Source organism: Stegodyphus dumicola, chromosome 8 (assembly GCF_044657685.1).
Source record: "Stegodyphus dumicola isolate Sdum_Otavi_A_Nest chromosome 8, ASM4465768v1".
Lineage (NCBI taxonomy): Eukaryota > Metazoa > Arthropoda > Arachnida > Araneae > Eresidae > Stegodyphus > Stegodyphus dumicola.
The window spans coordinates 23,357,272-23,377,802 of NC_140775.1; the positions used below are offsets into that span (position 1 = coordinate 23,357,272).

At 31.5% G+C, this 20,531-nt stretch overlaps 1 protein-coding gene across 2 annotated transcripts in view; it reads right to left on the minus strand.

The window, feature by feature from the left end:
- The window catches only part of LOC118200859 (mpv17-like protein), a 56,523-nt gene extending 36,199 nt beyond the window's left edge, over nt 1-20,324 (minus strand). The window contains exon 1 of one of the 2 annotated variants that reach the window (XR_004760157.2): nt 19,728-20,324. Coding sequence is in view for 1 of the 2 variants with exons in the window: in XM_035372840.2 (XP_035228731.1) it covers nt 19,728-20,046 (319 nt within the window). In the remaining variant the exon portion in view is untranslated. The remainder of the gene's footprint in view (nt 1-19,727) is intronic. The other variant, XM_035372840.2, reaches the window with a different exon arrangement.
- Between the last annotated feature and the right edge of the window lie 207 nt (nt 20,325-20,531).

Sequence of the window (20,531 nt, forward strand, 5' to 3'; positions counted from 1 at the left end):
GTATATAAAAAGGGAAGGAGTAGAGAGAGTGTAAACACAACTAAGCCTTACTTGAGAATCAAACCTCACCCTTAGTTTCACAATATGAATTATCCCCCGTAAGATACCATATCGTCCAAGCCGGATATCCATCTAAATCCATTTATAAGTGACGTAAGCAATCAAATAGACAGTAACAACAATACACATCATTATTACATTTGGTGTTACATATAGTAATAAAAATTTGCTGCATATTTTCAGAACATAAACTTGTTATGTTGACCATATCCGAATTATTAAAATTAGTAGCTTAAAAGTTAAAAGTAGTAGCTTAAAATTAGTTTGATAAAAATAATGCAAAATAATAGTGCAATGTATAAAAAATGAGTTTTTTAAATTTAAATCAGGTTTTTTATCAAGTCATATATATATATATATATATATTGGCATTAATTTCTACCCGTGTTTGAATCCCGGAGAAGGCATGGATGTTTGTAAATGTATAGTGTCTTTGAGGCATGGGGGCACTCTATGGCGAGCCGAAGAGAGTAGGGGAGAGGGGTGGAGGTCTTCGGACCACCACTGAGGTGCTCTCCCTCAAAATTGGGGGTGGAAGTAGAAGTCCAACCTCCTTGAGGTTCTGGCAACCATTCTTCCATGAATTACATGAACAAGATAACAACAACAATTCAGTATTTTATATTCGAAGCGGGCTTGTCAATATGTTTTATCAGCTAGAAAGCGCAGTATTATAAAATCACCATAGCTTAAAATGGAATGACTAAATCTGGTAGGAGTTCTGGTAGGATTCTGTGTTTGTAATGAAATAGGAGAAACATGAAAGAAATCTAATAAATGTTTAGAAACTTGGTTCTTGGCGGCAGTCCAAAATTAAACCGTGAAATAACATAGTCTTTCCTAAGAAAAGCTACAGTTAAGTTGCCCGAATAATCTCTACCTCTGATAGCTGCACATCACGAGTGCATAATGTCACGATATTTTGCATTTTGATACTTAAAAACACGAAAATCTTTTCAGCTTATAATCAATGCGGTAGTATAGGCGATTCGCTTAATAAGCAAATAAGATTTCCGAAAGAGAAACTAAGGAAGTAAAATTTTGATCTAAAGAACGTTGTAATTTTAAGCTTATTAAAAATAAGAAAATAAAAAAGCAAACTTAGATTAGCGTAGATTTTAAATAAATTTCGACTGATTTGAAAGGCTACCTGTCATAGATTTTCTTCTTCATGAGCAATTAGTAAATAAATGTAAATGAAAATAAATTAAAAAAAAAAAAAAAAACTGACGACATTTTGGTATTTATAATACGCCTGAGAACTTAGGTTTTATTCCGTAGACCGTTGGCGAAAAGCAACGGTCGTCAGTCGCCAATTGTTGCTGCGGAATTCTAATAAAAAAAATCTCGTTACTTGGCTAGTCAGCGGGATAAAACGTAAGCACCTACGACAGTTTGGTGGCTAACATTTTAGGGCTATTACTAGCACCTCAATTGACCCAGATTTAGGAAAACAGGTTGTTGAAGAACCCCACAAACGATTTTTGTATCGCCGTTAGAGGGCGCTTATCTTCTGAGTAAAGAAAGTTAGTTTAGTTGTTGCGAAGGGGTAGATAATGAACTATCGATACAATTCAAGTTGCTTTGTAAATAAAATGATTATTTTTGTAGATTGCTGAAGTATTGGCTTCAATTAAAATTAAGTGTGATCAACTCTCTTAAGGAAGTCAATATACGAGTAATATAAATATAATGTTTTCTCATACAGGTATGCTAATCTCTAAGCTGTGAATCTTTAAGAAGGGGAACTGCAAGGAAAATTGCAAAGGCGTGAGAAACAAAATAAAATTATAGAAAATCAATGAGTGGAGCAAAGAGAAAACGAACTTACCGCCATTTCTTGCAGAAAGCTGTAATAAGCATAAACACACATTTTATGAATGAGACATATTATGGCCTCGCCCGACTAACGATGCACAAGCTCGAGGCATTTTTAATTTGCTACTTTACATTTTTATTTTTTTTTTTTTATTTTTTTTTTTTTTAGATTTTTAGCTATAATTTCCCATAGAAATTATAGCTAAAAATCCTAAGGCTAAGTTTTCAAAAATCTTTATAATAAGTTGTCTTGCTTTTCGGTGCACCTTAATTATTTTGTGAAAATTTGTTATTTTATTTTTAGTTTTAATTTCGTAATATTTTTCACGTTTTTTACTTTATAATGTCCCTCAGTACTTTGTCTATGTTAAAATGTAGAGGAACCTAATGAACTAAGTAGCGACTTGTCGCTGAGTTCGAATATTTACGACAGAATCTAGATAATGGTTGGAATACTCTTTTATTCACTCAAATAATAACAGATGGCCCCTTCTCGGGCTTACAAAAAGGCCTTCACTCGAGCTTTTAACTGAAGATAAGAAAATAAGAAATTAATCGAATACTAAACTAAACAGACTTAGCCGAAGCTAGACACAAATACCTAACGTAGTTGGCCCTGAATTTAACCTAGCCGGCGATTATCAACAGCTACGTACAATACGGCCGAGCGTAACAGATTCAAGGATGAAGAAGTCAGACGGCAAACATTCGCGACTAAGGATTCCTAAGCTCTCTCTCTCGAAGTAAGTTGAACCTTCCTTAAATACTCCTTCTAATTCATTTGCATAAAACGCGATACTAAAATCTCATTCTGGTAGGGAATAGTAGATGAGAAACGAGAATTGACAGTAAAGCATGTTTAAACTTACAATAACTGTTAGCTTATTAAAATAACCTCTATAACTTATTACAATTTTTTTTGGAAGTAGTGATTTATATATATTGTTACGGATTTTGTATTTAGTTAACTATTTTTAGTAGAATTGTAATTAAAATTGTTTTATTTCCCCGTGCAATGTAGCGCGTGGCGAGTTTTAAGAGAAATCTACGCCGAAAAAGTAAAAATATAGGAGCACGCGCATTTAATAAATAGACACTTCGTAATTTATATTTAAACTGAATCAATGTAATCGACTACTGTGTTAGCTGTGACCGTAATTCTACTGTTTTGCTTTCCAGAAACCTCGAGAAAACAGAAATTACCAGAAGATTCTCGTGCCCAATTAAAAAGCTTTAAAAAGTCGGAGAGAAACATCTCAGTTCAGTTGTTTACTTAGTTATTGTTATCAATTGTAGCAAATTTGCGGTGAGATCGGATTAGCTTTCTCTGCGCTTTGGATTGCGTTCTATTTAACGTTTTAGCAGTTTAAAATATAACTTCTGTGTGATATTGTGCGAATACCTGGGAGGAAATTCAGCATTTTGTTTTATTTCTTGCGATAAGAATAAATTTTATCAACTTTTTATCAGTGTTTACTACCCACCCTATCGAATTAATTTCCACTTTGCCCTGCGTTGGTAACACGTTTTTGAGATTTTCGTCTGAAGTATTTGGTCGCTAAATGCGTAGCTGACCTGTAATTGTTGTAATTCTTATTTTAAAGCTTATCTGTATTGCTGAATTATTACTAAAGGTTTACGTGTGAATGTTTTATTATTAAATGTATGCAGTTTGGTTTAAATAGACCGAGAGTGGTTGACTTTATTAAGGATATTTAAAATCGAAACTACTTCATCCATTTCGGCGCCATTCTAATACAGGAACGTAAACAATCAGACTAGTGCATTCAATCTATTACGAACCCGTATGCACGCAACTATATATGCAATTGAATTTATGTTATATTTACAAACGTTAAAAATTTAAAAACATTCAGAGGAGCTGCTTTAGAGTTGATATAATGATTCAAATTGTCAAAAACCTGTATTATATAGCCAAATATTATTCTTCTTTGCTTGATTTAAATTTTTAATTTTGTATTTTTCTCTTCCAATTATAGTGTAACGGAATGCAATTTCCTGTTATCTTCTAGATCATTAGTGATCTCTGTCAAAAACCTCTCAAAAAGATTTTCACGCAGCAGATGTATAACTCCACGCCACAAAGCTACCACATTCTGTGTCTCAAGCAGTATTAGAATCTGGGCCCTCTGTCGAAGTAACCATTATTCTCTTAACTATCATACCGATCGAAGTCGCATCATTATTGGGAGAAGGTCAAGGTGGAACAGACTCGTTGAGGAAGCCAAAACTCACGCTGAGCTGCCATTTCAAACAATAAATAATCTCTCAATCAGTTTTAAAATGCAATTCTAAAAAGAAAGGCGTTTCTTTTTAATGTGCAGAGATTTGAACATTGTCTAACTAGTAAAATATCCGACTCAGATATTATGTCATGTTTAAAAAACTGGATTGAGATAATTTCCTGCAATTACTTTTAATACCAGTTGTAGAAGGAAGGAAAACGGTAAGAGAGTAAAGGATAGGATGCAATGAGGAAATGAATTGATTGAAAAGATAAATAGGAAATGACGCAATATGAGGTGATTGTCGTTTAATACGATGAGATGAATCGTTGTGACAGAAGTTATCAGATATCAGTCGAAGTCTTACCGATTCATATTTTTTTTATCAACTGATAATATTTTCGAAACGCTTTATTATCGTCTGGGAAAAGAGGAATTTTTCTCATTTGCAGCTACCTTTAAGGAATTGCAGTTACGAAATAAAGAAATTAAAATTTTTGTCATATATTTATATATAACACCCATATTTTTGTTCGTAGGAAAGAAATCAAACTTTGCAATGGACGTATTATTGTATACGCATATTCAGGGTGATTCAAAACTAGAGGAACAAACTTCTAGGAGGGGTAGAGTACAGCTACAGAGTTCGAATCCCATAGTAATGCAGGGCTGGATTGGCAGTCATAACGAGAGATAGTGGGCGGGGGGGAGGTTGCACGAAAACCGTCGACAATCATCAGCAGAGGTGTTTGGATCGAAATATGAATTAATCGTGATCGCAAACTGACATTTAAAGACCATAAAAATAAGTCCCTAACAGGGAAACGAGGTATTTCGTAACGAGGCATAAGGCATGGAATCTCGGACGTTTTGAAATGCCCTGCGAGTTTTAAAATGGCCCATCTTTAAGATGGTCTTGCGATCACGATGTATTCACAATGTCAATTTGCGATCACGATGTATTCACAATGTCAATTTGCGATCACGATGTATTCACAATGTCAATTTGCGATCACGATGTATTCACAATGTCAATTTGCGATCACGATGTATTCACATTTCACATTCCTTTGCGGGTGGCTGTCCACGGTTTTTCTGCGACAGCCTCTAATAATGCCCTAATCTCCTTGGGACTGCATTTCCGACCCACATTGCTATGGAATTCCGAGTCGTCTAGGATACGTAACGTGTATACGAACCAGTTTCCTTTAGAAAGTCCTCCACGGATGCATCTCTCCCCTTAGGCAGATAGCCCTCGTGTACTTTGCAGTAATCAAATAAACCAAACCAACCGAGTCGTCTAGGTGTATCCTACCCCCGCTAGAAGTTTGTTCCTCTAGTTTTGAATCATTCTATATATAACGAATTTTATCATGCATCTAAGTAATAACCTTTCCGTTTTATAGAGCAATAATAAACTTGTTTTATACAGTTTGCAATAGCGAGTTTGAAACGCATGTTTAATATTTTATAGGGAATCCTTTAAATTCAAATGATGGAGAATTATACCTTTTAACCTTTAGTCGTCATTTTACGCAGGGACAGATTCCAAAATTTTATGTGAAATATTTACGTAATTTAATTTATCCTTTTCTATCATAAGTTTATCTATTTCCAACATTGATAGCATAAACATTTTTCCTACTGTCAATGTCATTTGCACTATGTCAAGGTTAGGAAAAGGCATAATGCAATTACTTGTACAAACCGGTGTTGATAATGGAGTAACTTGTAAAACCCAGGACACATCCAGTTGCTTCGTTAAATAATCTCGTATATAAGAAAGTATTAATAATAAAACTGCTGCTCCAAAGACGATGGAAAATTATTAAAGAAAAAAGAGTTTTCAGAGCATTTTATGATCATGGTAAAATGATTAATCGGGGCTGTACAAAACCTTATCTGTCGGTGTACTACGTTCTGTAACAGCAAATCACAGCCCTTCAGAGTAAAGGACAAAGATCTCATATATAAACCTCTTCTTCAAAACACAAATTTTAATAAGGCAAATACACAAATTTTGCAAGGAAGAAATACTTGGGTAGAAGGATAAATTTCTTTAGCCGCCTAGAGGTTCGCAGTAGTGGTACGTTGATAGAATTTAGCGGACAGCTGACTAGACAACCGAATCAATTTTTAGTCATGGTCGAAAGAAAAAAAATCTACTTAAAAAGCGTAGGTCTGTCAGAAACGAAAATCACAACTGGCTTGCTAGTTAAAACATCTTTTTTATTTTGAACAGGAAAAATTCTTCTGAGATGCGTTTTTACTTAAATTGGAACAACATTAGGGGGGATAAAGACGCTCCAGAATTTCTATATTCGCAGTTTGCATTTTAGATAACAGAAAGGAAGCTTAGTGAAAAGACGTGATTTCCCTAGGCAAAGCAAGCAGGTGAAAAAGTGATGGGTAATAATTACGCTCGCATTTATAAGCTCGAAAAGTCTTTTTTAAATCTTTCCAACCACTGGACAAAAGGATTTAGCAGTGCGGAAAAATTCCAGGGAGAGAGGGACGTAACATGCTGCCATGGACCTTATAAGAAATAGACCAAGCCAAATGGGTTTTCTCCCTCGTCTGACGCGTTTCCAGCTGTCACCTTGATCACATCCGGAGGAGTAGGGACGACTTGCAGAAATTTAACAGTGGTTGCCTATTGCAGCGTGTATAATTGTCAAGAAAAAGCTGGTTGTAGTGCCTCATTTCACAAATTAGAATTTCTACATATTTTTATTTTTGAAATTGAGATTGATTTTTAAAAATTTAGCATATTTATCAAGCATAATTAACGTTCCAAATAATTATAAAGCAATTGCATGCTTTCAGGGATGGATTTTTTTTTAGCTTTTCCTATGCGGTAAGGAAATTTGTAACTACTTCTTTTAGAAAATAATATTTTAAATCTGAACAAATAGAAAATGTCAAACAAGCAATTTTCTCTTGCAATTTTTATGCTTTTTATTGGTGTAAATAAGTAAAAAATACTAAAATATTTAAAAACGAATTTTTGAAAGTTTTGTTTAAAATTCTAAATTGGGCTGCTTTTTAAAATTTATAGATGAGTATTATAGCATAATTTCTATAAAGGAATTTTATTTCAAATATATTTCATAATAAATCATAGTGATAAACACTTTTGACTCCTTAATTTTTATACATTAAATTCTAATATTAAAATTGTATTTAATCGTAATAATTAATTTTGCTTGTACTTTATACTGATTACTTTTTAAAATTTATTTTTAGCGCCTCATAAGATTTTTTTTTTATTATTATTTACTGTAAATTTAATTTATTAGCTCGAAGCGGCATTTTGCGCTGTTTCACTATAAATGTCCGTGTCTCCTTGCAAATTGTTGTTACCAAATATTATCGCCCTATATTATATTTAAAGAAATTAAATAATGAAGAATCTACATGAACACATGTATGTTTCTGTGACAAAAACGACAGTATCTAGGGCAATCAAATTTTAACTAATGTAATCCTCCACTCGAACATGGGCATCTGGACGGCCGAATGTCGAATTTGTTTTAATCTATTTCATATTTTTTAAAACTTTTAACGAATTTTTGATTAACAAACTCAGCGAGTTCAAAGCGAGCAACGGTAACACTGTACAGAAAATAGCATTTTTATCTCCAGTGCGGAAATTCTAAAGATATGCTATTTTAAAATGTATGTGGTTTACAGGCGAAGAACATGATATTCAATAAATATAGGTAACACACAAAACGTTAAAAGAAGGTTCTTTTTGGCCGTAATATAAAATCTGAGTAGTTCCAGATTTTATCTTTATTTTCCCTTCATTACACTCAGAAAATTTTATGCTCCGAATTTTATAAATTACTAAAATAAATAATCCACTTTAATGATGATATAATCAAATAAAGGATCGTTTTGTAATGGTTTGGTTTATTTAATTATGGCAAACCACACTAGTGCTATCTAGCCTAAGGGGAGGGATGCCTTCATGGAGGACTTTATAAGGAAAACTGACTCGTATACACGTTACACATGGGGAAAACCGCAAAAACGCCCACGCAGCCAGCCCGTTCGCGGGATTTGAACCTCGAACCGAACTACCAGTGTTCAACGACTTTACCGCTCGGCCGCTGGTCAACCTTCGTTTTCTAATATTATTGCAGTTTTGAAAATCATTACCTGAAAATGTTTATTAAATTAAAAATAAAATTATAAATTAACTTATTTATTTCAAAGCATCACCTACTATCAATATTATTTAATTTTACTTTACTTTTACTCAAAATTAAGTTAATAAATTTTATGCTTAGAGTTTTTACCGTTTTACCAAAATAAAGATGTTTGTACAAGAATTACGCGTGAAAATAATGGGCAAAATGCAGTAAAAAGTACTTTAATGAGATACATTAAATCCTATTTAAAAAAAACTGTGACTTTCATAATTTCATCACTATACAACGTATCACATTTAATAATTAAAAACAGTTATGTAATACAAACGCCATAGGTTTCAGTGTTAAAGTAAACCAGATCGTCCCTGCTCTTTTTGCGGACATGTCGGTGACGCGCGCCCCGCCCACTAGGTTAGTCTATCTGTTATGAGGTCCATGCATGCTACAGAGTGACGCAAAATGGTGCAAAGCGTATCCTTGAAGAGGGGATGTATTCAATTAAAAATTGTGAATTTAAAGGTCTATTTCCAATTAAGTTTCATATTTTATATTTTACATATATATGTAAAATAACAACTATGTAAATATAAATTGTAATTTAAATTAGAAATAGCCCCTTAATGCTTAATTTTAATTTGGCTGTTTAATTTTTCTGTTAAAAAAAACTAATACCTTTTTTCTGTACTGCTACTTTCGAGCCTAATCCATGATTAGCATAATAAAGGCACAGCCCTGATCCTCCTAGCTGGCACAAGCCGGCCATATGACCAAAAAGTGGGACTGACCAGAAAACACATATAAAACAAAAAACGTATTCAAAATCTGAGTTTCAGTGCCGAATTCCAATTCTATCTTTGTTCGCATTTATAAACTTCATTATTGTCTCTGCAAAATCTTTCAAATTTGAAAATTTCCTTTTAAAACCTTCCTTAAATTTTTTTTCTATATTTCTCTCTTGCAATCCGGGGAAGCGTACACTTCCCAAAAAAAAGGGGGGGCAGTTCTATAGCTCTCGTTCTTCTCGGCCGATTGACGAAATTCAAATTGCTTTTTTCATGTCTCGAAAGCGCGACTTAGGATATATATTAGATTTATATATAGTATTGATTAACATGAGTATTTTGACACAAAATCGGACTTTTTCTGAAATAATATATGAATTGTTTTTTAAGTATTTCGATTCTACGACTCAAATTTTTCTTAAGTCTTAAACTTTGTAAAATTTGGTGCGAAATTTACGGAGAAATTCAAAAATTTATATTGGTCCATTTTTTTCAGTTTGCGCCAAGCATAATTTACTTGGCGAACTTCTTAGTTATATGGCAATCTATTTTCCTTTCCCTTCCATTTTGAATGAGCGCAAAAAAAGGCAAATCGTTCCCTACCATTTTACATTGTGCATGAGCGGAATAAAAGTCACGTCATTCTTACTTTCAAATAATTTTAACAAAGTGCCTAAACCACATTAGTAGATAGAAAATGGGGGTTCTGCTGCACGGGGTGTGGGGTGTGGGCGTGGTCGATGACATCACAGAGGGCGGGGCCAAAGGCAACGTCATCACACTAGGAGGCGTGGTCACGAGTGGAGTTGAGGTGTTTTTAGATTGCTGGTTGAGTTGTAGACCTCCTGCTTTTCATTTAAAGTTAGTTTTCTTAAATTGGCAACGGAGTCATGGCGTCCTCTAGGGACGAAAAAAGAAAATAATTTATTTAGGAATTGCTTATGGCATCCTCTAGGGATGAAAAAAGAAAATAATTTATTTAGGAATTGCTTATGGCGTCCTCTAGGGACGAAAAAAGAAAATAATCTATTTTAGAAGTTTCTTTTTTTTTTTAAATGTTCTATTATTCAAAATATAGAACTGAACTCTCAAACAAAATATCTCACCAGCTCAGTAGTTTGAAGATTTTAACCACTAAGCTAACGGGATACATTTAGATTTAGGTAAAAAAAGCCTATATAAGAAAATGGAATTTGAATCAGCTCATCAATTTATTCTGATACTTTTATTCTTTCTAGTTTTTCATGAAACTTATTTCTCAGGTTTTCTGTTTCATAATAACATATTCATTTACTGTCATATTTTTTTAATACTTAACGTTTCTAATTTGTAATATTTTATTTAATTTCCACATACTATTCTTTTCATACCTTTCATAAATTTCAGCATACCCTGATTTTTAACTTATATGTTATATTTCACAAACGTTGTCGCACATGCTGTTTATTTGTTACATTACTTAATTTTAGATGCAATTTCACACTTTTTTTAACGTTATAATGTTCAATATATTCTGAATTTTAACTTCATTTACTTTTTTCTAAACCATTCTAGTATTCTATACACACTTTAACTTAGTGGTATGAAATTGTATTTAAAAAGAAACATTTATTTTTCGTGATCTTAGTTCTTTTACTAAATTTTCTACAGAATTTCTAATTTCTTTCACGTGTTTAACAATATCTTCCTTACATTACCGAATATTTTTTAAAAAAACTTAAGTCTATAACTGTTAATTGCTTTTCTTACGTTCATGATTTCCCTTCTGTGTTTATATTTCTTAATTCTAGTTTAACTTATTTATTATAATGTTTTTATTTCTGTCTCATCACTCGTAATTCCAACATTTTATCCCTTTTTATTCATTTTAACAATATGAATTGTTTTCATTTACTCCATATTCAAACATTTCCTTACAATTTTTAAAATACTTGTTTTATTCTCCGATCATAATAGATCATCTACAGGTTTTACTCAGAAATTTCCATTCACATCTTTACAGTTTAATACCATTTATATCTAACTGTATTTCTTTCTCATATAGTATTACGATCTTCAAAGTGTCTAACATCATGTTCAGTTCTAAATCTCGATTACCTTTAAGTGTATTGATAATTTTCATTTCTAATTTTACAACCACATTCAGTGTTCCATCGACACATACCAAAATATTTCTTACATCTTCTGATATTTAGTCTATGTCATATTTCAGTGCTTCAAATGAATTTACACTGCTCTCACTATTATTTTTTCATGTTTTAGAGACACTGACTATACTAATTTTACTACTTTTCCTACACTAATTGCATCTATGCCAGCACTCATGATAAACTAGCAATTGTTTTGCATTACATGCATAAAGAAATTCTTAAAACCAACTTTTTCAATATCGTACTCAAATTACTGTTTTCCGGATGGGAATTACCAGTATTCTTTGGTTTTACTCTGTTACATCTTTTTAAATTTTAACATCTTACTTTTAATTCTAACATACATCTTTTGAACAGTTTTTTCTTTTAATGATAGCCTTACCTTATTTGTTCAAATTAATTCTTTAATTCACCTTCTTTACTACCTTTCAGTACCTTCATAATTCACTATGCAAACGCAATGTCTTTCATTGACATTCTGTTTAATAATACTACAAGTTTCCTTAATTGATAAAAAGCGAATTATTTCTCAGTTCAAAATAGAACTACTATATTTTTGCACAAACATTACCTTTATCCATTCAAGACGCCCCTTAACCTGTACCTGACGTAGCGATAGGAAAGGAGACTCTTATCATATGCTCTTTCGACATTTGAGGTTTTTAGAACTTCTTGGGCAAGTATATCAATACCATCAGAAAATATACTTAACACTTTTACCCAGTTTAAAGGCAACATACTGTTATAAGAATTGTTTTAGTTAAATTTCTAACACAAATAAACGCATTTTGTGCTAAATAGGCATAAACATTTAGATTCAGAATATTTCTTTTTAATCCGATGTAAGACTTGAATTTCATTCATGATACGGATTGTCTCTTGATTTTTTTTTTTTTTTTTTTTTTTTTTTTTGTTGTTTACCTTACATTAATAGAAAATTTTTATTTTACATGTTCAGCTTTTAATGAAATAGAAATAAAAACTACGATACACCTGCTGTTTTTAAGAAAAGGAACTTTGATATATTTCTGGAAATCTAAATGCTTTTAGAGTTTTCTTTCAATAACGTTGATTTTCATTACTTTACTAACTTCAAGAATTCTCTTATTAGCTAATATGAATGAAAGAAGATTATCAAAAATGTGACACAGTATAATTCTACGAACATACGTACCTTTACCAGCATACAGATATTACCGATTGAAATGAAGAAAGATACAGATATTTTACTCCAATCTACATTAAATTAAAAAAAAATATTTAAACTTTCATACATTCCAAAGAATAAACGAAAGCTCAATAGATATTGTCATGTTTGTATATATGAGATAAAAGTTTTATGAATAGTATTTAAAGTAATGCTTAGAACTTCATAAAAGCGAACATTCACTATGTTAATACACATATCATCAGTTATTTACATTAATCAATGTAATATTAATCATTATATGTACTATATGCATATATATTTAAAGTTTAATTGTCTTACAATTGAATAATTAACTATTGAGAGAAAGAGGTTCATATCTTACACTATTTAATTCACATGGAACAAATTTTTCCATCAACCACATTGAACCACGTTTATTAAATTCGCCAAAGCTCTTTTATTTCTGCATTTTCACACTCACGACACATTTTAAATGTAACTATTGATTACCATTTCAAACACCGATATCATAACTCAGTGTAAAACTACATCATAACTCATTTTTTCCCTACTAACTACAATTTTATATATTCAAGAAGTACATCTAAGACATGATCTAAGCTCTTTTATTTCTGCATTTTCACACTCACGACACATTTTAAATGTAACTATTGATTACCATTTCAAACACCGATATCATAACTCAGTGTAAAACTACATCATAACTCATTTTTTCCCTACTAACTACAATTTTATATATTCAAGAAGTACATCTAAGACATGATCATTTTCTATGTTCTAGCAAATCGATTCAATTGCTTAAATTTCTTAGGATATACACTACATCTGATGTTTCTTTCATGAGATTTCAAATATCTCTTCAGATTACTCGTATTCAAGAAACCTTACAAATATATCACATAAGTTCAGCGAATAATCGCTTCATAAACTCTTAAATTTTCAACACGAGTGAATCACTTGAAGCATATACTGCACTGTAAACATACAATACTTAAAAAAATTGTTATAAAAAATAAAAATACATTCATTTCACCAAGAAGCTTTTCTATTTAAATACATTTATTTATTTCCAAAGAACAAGTTTCTGTATTATACATAAAATATACTTAGAATTTTCTTTCATTAGTTAATATCAAATTAACAACAATATCCATTTACTGATATCTGATATACATGTTTGCTTTAAAATTAAAACTAATATTTCAATATATTTCTATTAAAAAAAACATAAGGAAAAAAAAATACTCATAACATCAACCAAAGACAGAAATTTAAATAGAATAGCTGTACTTATATTAGTGCATTTTTATAATCTTCATAACATTTCGATTCAAGAAACCTATTACAAAATAAATGAAACATTTTTTTCTGCCTTAAAGAATCTTTTATATTTTTAAAATTAATACATAAAAATATATCTTCCCCAATATATTTAATTCTATCCTCAACACTTATTATAATGCAATCATGTCTTGTTTGTGAAGGATGATTTACAATACAACCTTCGCATTTAAATAGTTTTTTAATCACTGAATTTAATTCAGTTTTGATAGAGTTCATGAGTTCTTTAAAAAGTTCATCATCATCACTTACCATATCCGAACAATTGTTTTTACATTTGATTTGCAACGGTAAAATAATTTCAAAAATACTTTTATATAAAGTATTAGATACATCAGGAATAATTTCTTCCAATTTTTTTAAAATATCACAGTTTACTTTTAGGTATGTAGGTTTTAGTTTAAAAGAATTTTCATCTTGTTTAAAAACTTGTTGAAAAATACACTCACCTTCTTTGTTGAAAACTACCAACTCATTATTGCAAATGATGCTGGCAGTCGTATAGACAAGATTAAATTCATATATTTTTGAGGAAAATTCTTGCCATGTTGCAGGAGTTATAACAACACCGCGTGTAGTAGGGTATAATATTTTATTTTGTTCCACACATTCACGTAGATGAATGTTCATTCTGTTTTCAAACTGATTTATGGACACAAAATATCCCCAACCAAGAGTCCACTGTGCAATCAACTTCGAACTTTCTTTTTTCTGTTCTCGATTATTCGGCATGAAGATATTTTCAGGAACAGACTTCATATAGTGGGCAAACCAGTCATCCTCTGGAAGTTCATCCTCATTATCTTCCAAGCGTCGTTTTTTAATTTTCGAAATTTTTATGTTTCGGAATGTGATACTAATTCTAGGATCTTTAACGTCAGGTTGAGAGGGTATTCCGTGCATCCAAAATTGATTCGTTGGGGGTTTCATTACAAGGAGAGTTCCATGAGTTAAGTCCACGCTTCGAGATGTGAAATTTCGCCTGGTAAATACCATTTGACGTTTTGCACCTAAACTGATGATAGGTATATCACTTTCAGGTTCGAGACAAGTTTCATTGTCTTTATGCGTTGAAATTTTCGCCACTCCTTCAGGATAATAGTTCAATAAAGCAAAATTATATTTTTTGCCAGTTATCGTTTCAACATAATCTTTTACATTTAGAAGAGTTTGAGTCCATGGTTCTGCACAAATGCTCGTTCCAGAGAATTCGTAACTAAGTCCTTCATCACCAAAACCGAGTACTTTTCTTCGTGGAACATACTGAATCCCATTAATTTCAAAACTAATATTTTTAAAATCATAATTTGATAGTTCAGCTAGCAAAATATCAGCTTCATTTCGTGAATAAAATTCTTCGTATAATTCCACATTTAACTCTGTATCACATATATTCCTCATATTCGCTTCTGAATCTAACGAGAATTCTGAATGATATAGAAATACGTAGCATTCTTAAATAGCAAAAATTATCTAAAACATACATTAACGAAATGATTTCATCAACACTTATCGTAATACATTCTTGTCATGTCTTGTTTGTGAAGCCAGTCTTTCCGGCGTCATATGTGTAAAAATAATCATGATAGGATAGTGGGAAAGAGTTATAGTGTCCTAATGTAGTTATTCTGAACCTCGATATTACATATATGCATAAGGAGAATCTTAAAAGCATCATCCACTTATCATGATAGAGTAATGGAAAATTTCTAAAACTCTGATAATCATACGCGAAAGAATGTATTATCTTAAGGTTATTGTTGCTATTCCAAATTTGACAGTACATAGAGAGGTGAAGGAAGATCCTTGATAAGCGCTGTAGACTTCACGTTATCATGATAACGTGCAGCACTAATATGAATATGGAGGAATAATAGGAAATAATAGGAAATATTTGAATATGGAGTAAATGAAAACAATCCATATCGTTAAAATGAATAAAAAGGGATAAAATGTTGGAATTACGAGTGATGAGACAGAAATAAAAACATTATAATAAATAAGTTAAACTAGAATTAAGAAATATAAACACAGAAGGGAAATCATGAACGTAAGAAAAGCAATTAACAGTTATAGACTTAAGTTTTTTTAAAAAATATTCGGTAATGTAAGGAAGATATTGTTAAACACGTGAAAGAAATTAGAAATTCTGTAGAAAATTTAGTAAAAGAACTAAGATCACGAAAAATAAATGTTTCTTTTTAAATACAATTTCATACCACTAAGTTAAAGTGTGTATAGAATACTAGAATGGTTTTAAAAAAAGTAAATGAAGTTAAAATTCAGAATATATTGAACATTATAACGTTAAAAAAGTGTGAAATTGCATCTAAAATTAAGTAATGTAACAAATAAACAGCATGTGCGAGAACGTTTGTGAAATATAACATATAAGTTAAAAATCAGGGTATGCTGAAATTTATGAAAGGTATGAAAAGAATAGTATGTGGAAATTAAATAAAATATTACAAATTAGAAACGTTAAGTATTAAAAAAATATGACAGTAAATGAATATGTTATTATGAAACAGAAAACCTGAGAAATAAGTTTCATGAAAAACTAGAAAGAATAAAAGTATCAGAATAAATTGATGAGCTGATTCAAATTCCATTTTCTTATATAGGCTTTTTTTACCTAAATCTAAATGTATCCCGTTAGCTTAGTGGTTAAAATCTTCAAACTACTGAGCTGGTGAGATATTTTGTTTGAGAGTTCAGTTCTATATTTTGAATAATAGAACATTTAAAAAAAAAAAAGAAACTTCTAAAATAGATTATTTTCTTTTTTCGTCCCTAGAGGACGCCATAAGCAATTCCTAAATAAATTATTTTCTTTTTTCATCCCTAGAGGATGCCATAAGCAATTCCTAAATAAATTATTTTCTTTTTTCGTTCCTAGAGGACGCCATGACTCCGTTGCCAATTTAAAAAAACTAACTTTAAATGAAAAGCAGGAGGTCTACAACTCAACCAGCAATCTAAAAACACCTCAACTCCACTCGTGACCACGCCTCCTAGTGTTATGACGTTGCCTTTGGCCCCGCCCTCTGTGATGTCATCGACCACGCCCACACCCCACACCCCGTGCAGCAGAACCCCCATTTTCTATCTACTCACATTTCATGTAATTATCGCTTTCAACAAATATGCCAAACTTCAAAACGCGCCAATATATAAATTCATGTATATCTTCAGGAATTTTGAATAAAAAACTGTAATTTTTTTCAGGTATGCTTAGAAATACATCTACATTAAGAAGATGGTAAAAACTGTATGTAAAATATTAAAAATACGAGGGCTTTGCTTTTCGCGAACACGCAACCTTTAATTAACTTTCTACAATTCAGGATCTACCCCCTAGACCAATACCTTCTAGAATTTGCTAGCCTATTATGTAACCTCTATAAATAACGAATACGCGCCATTTTGCATCAGAAGAAGCTCGCCTCTCCTCCTGTGCTATACATTTCGCTGCTGCTTGATCTGTCTTCCCTTTGTTAGAAATAGTAATGACGCGTAAAGTTTAACTTTAGTCGTACTTGGTTTAAACTAGTATTGAATATGTGATTTAGAGAATTTCATATGAAGTAAAGCATGATCTACGAAAAATATTGAATTAAAGCTATGGAATAAAGATGTTCCATTAAAAGCTAAATCAACTTGCCTCTTCATTTGGATTAGCCTTACTACTCCTGCAAAAACCATGCCGAAATATCACATGTATACATTATAATTAAATTTTTTTTCGAAAAATTTGTAAAAATTATTTAAAAATACAAATTTAAAAAATAAATCATAAAAAATGAGCAATTTTATTTAAAATGAACCTAAATTTCGCAATGTGAAAGGAAGAATGAAATAAGTTTAATAAAAAATGGACAGATTAATAAATATATATCAGTCTCAATTAACATTGAGGATCTAAAATTTTAAAAACTACTCGTACGATTTTTACAGAACTTGGCAGTTTGGTGTAATGTGAGACGTAGAATTAAAATATGGAAAAAAAAGGCAGATTATTTAAAAAAAAGGTCCGATTTTGTGTCAAAATACCTATATTAGAACAATGCTATATATAAATCCAATACATATCCTAAGTCGGGCTTTCGGGACATGAAAAACGCAAGTTGAATTTCGTCAATTGGCCCAGTAGAACGAGAAATATCGAAATGTCCCCCCCCCCTTTCTTTTTTCCGCAGTGTACATTCATCGACGAAGTGCCTGGCATTCCCAAACTTATCACCTGTTAAGCATTTAACATTATTCTGCAGATGGAACCGATAAAAATGAGCCACAAAAGGCCCATGATTAGTCAGTATCTGATTTATTTATATCAACATTATTTATAATACCCATCTTCTTACTTAACTTTATATTTTTCATTAAATCTTTTTTTCTTATTAGACGACTCCCAGTAAATATTCTGTTCTGTATAAATCCAGTTTTCCATTTCAGTAATGGTCTTTTTTCTTGAATCTTCGATATCAAAATTATCGGTCCCATCTCCAAGTGCCGCCAATTTAGCAAGGGTGTCCTCCCTCTCATTTCCGACAGTTCCACTGTATGCTTTCGCCTAGTGTAATTTAACAGTATGGTTTCTTTCAGCCTTTTATATTAATCAATCGTTTTGTATGATCTGGTTGAGAGAGTGCCTGTAGCGCAAAGACGGCATCAGTATAAATGGGATTAATATAGATTAAACCATTTAATGAATTTTAAATTAGTTAATTTTAAAATTTAATCAAAAGGAAAAAAAAAAAGTAAAATTTTGGGCAGTTGCTGCAAAGATAATATTTAATTTAATAAAGTTACAGCTAAAATAAAGGAAATTATTTCCTATGAAATTCGAAGTGAAATTTGTAAAGTAAATGTGCACTATTATGGTATAAATAATTGGCAATTTAGAAAGCTGATGTGCACTATTGTGGTAATAATTAACTGAAATTTACAAGTGAATATACTGGGATGTCAAAAGAGAAACATAAAACAAGAGAGCTAACTATTACTGATTCCATAAGAAAGATCTCGACTTATCAAGGAGAACTGGAATCTTTCTATACAACCATCAATAATTCCTGAAAAAGCGCTTTTCTTCGTCTCACATATCTGAACAAATCCCTTTTCAATTTTACATTTCTATTCAGCTTTAGAATATTGAATAACATCTTCGGGGAATTATCTGGCTAATCCGAATCGATATGATGTCATCGATTCGAATATGTCAGATCTGAATCGATAAGATAATATAAGATGTACGTATCTATCCATAAATATAGATAGATAGATATGCTGAGATTTAGGAAGAGAAATATTTAAAAAACTGGAAATGTTTTAATAAGCATTTTAGGAATTTACATACTTTAAAATGCATTTTCTCAGTTTGTAGTTTTTCGATAAATCCTTTTACTCAGAGTTCTAAAAACTTATATAGATATGGACTAAATTATTTAACATTTTTTTCTGTATGTTTATTATTATACACTTAATAGAAACAATGGCAGGTTTTGCAAAATATTGACAGGAAAAACTACTGGAAATAAAAATGTAGTTGAAGTCATATTTTTTTCAAAGTTTTGACATATAAATATGGTTTTTAATTTTTTTCTCAGAAAATTAATTTACTAATTGCAAAATCGATTCTCTAAGTTAAGAAGAGCATTCTAATAAACACAATAAAAAATTGGAAACTGTAAAAGGAGTCAATCGTTAGTTTTTTTCAAAAAATTAAAATTAAAACAAAATTGGGCAATTTTTTTCAAGTTTAAATTTTTTTACCTAGCAAAAATACTCAATTCGTAAAAAATTAAATAACAAAAAATTAAATCTTCTTAACAATAGCAAATTTCATAAAAGTTATGCCACAAAGCCACTGTAAATACAACTGTAACCATAATAGTTATCAAAGACACGACAGAATTAAAAGAAAAAAAAAGAGGAGAAAGCCATGATAACTATCGCATACGTAAATAATTGCAAGCAAATTTGAAAATATTTTAACTTACCAGTAAAAAATATCACAAGACAACTAGTGGAGCTTATGAGTTGATCCGATAGAACTTTTTTTACTACAGTTTTTGCTGCGGATCCTGGCAACAACCTGTCCAGTATACGATACCAATAAAAAAGTGCCGGTCCTATGCCGACTATTCCAACCACTGCATATCGCCCCACGCTTCCCCAATCTATGGAATTCTTCTGGGGGGATGTATAAACCAGTATAGTCTGTTGAGCTACTTCGGCCCCCACATACATAGTCCCAAATGAGACCATGTTCATTAACAATGGCCGTTTCTGGAAAATTAGCCTTACCCTACTCAGCATACTCTTTACACCCAATGCAGACGACACAGACTTGATAATTTCGATTTCTGATGTTGTATTCTTTATCTTTTAAGAAAACACAGAATTTTCAGATAAGAGAAAGTGTGCCAACAGCAGTGTGACGTCATATGAAAGAGAAGCGGTCAATAATAAAAATGGGAGTGACAATATCTTATAGCAACAAGCTTCAGAAAACGAGAGCATGAGGGTTGAAGGCACCAGCAGAATTCGCTTAGCAGAATTACACAATCAAAACAAAGATCGCTGCTCCATCTGCACGTCCCCCCCCGACCGTTTCGTTGTAGTTGTAAAAGGAAGTGACGTTGTTGATGATGTGTAAAATGAGGCCGGCCATAGAATTTGTAATGTTTGTTTGATCAAATCAGCAAGAATTCCAGACGAACCTTTTACTTATTTTTGTTTTTATTTCTATATCCCTAGTTCAAATACGTCTAAAAATGTGTTAAGTGCTTGTGTATTTTTTA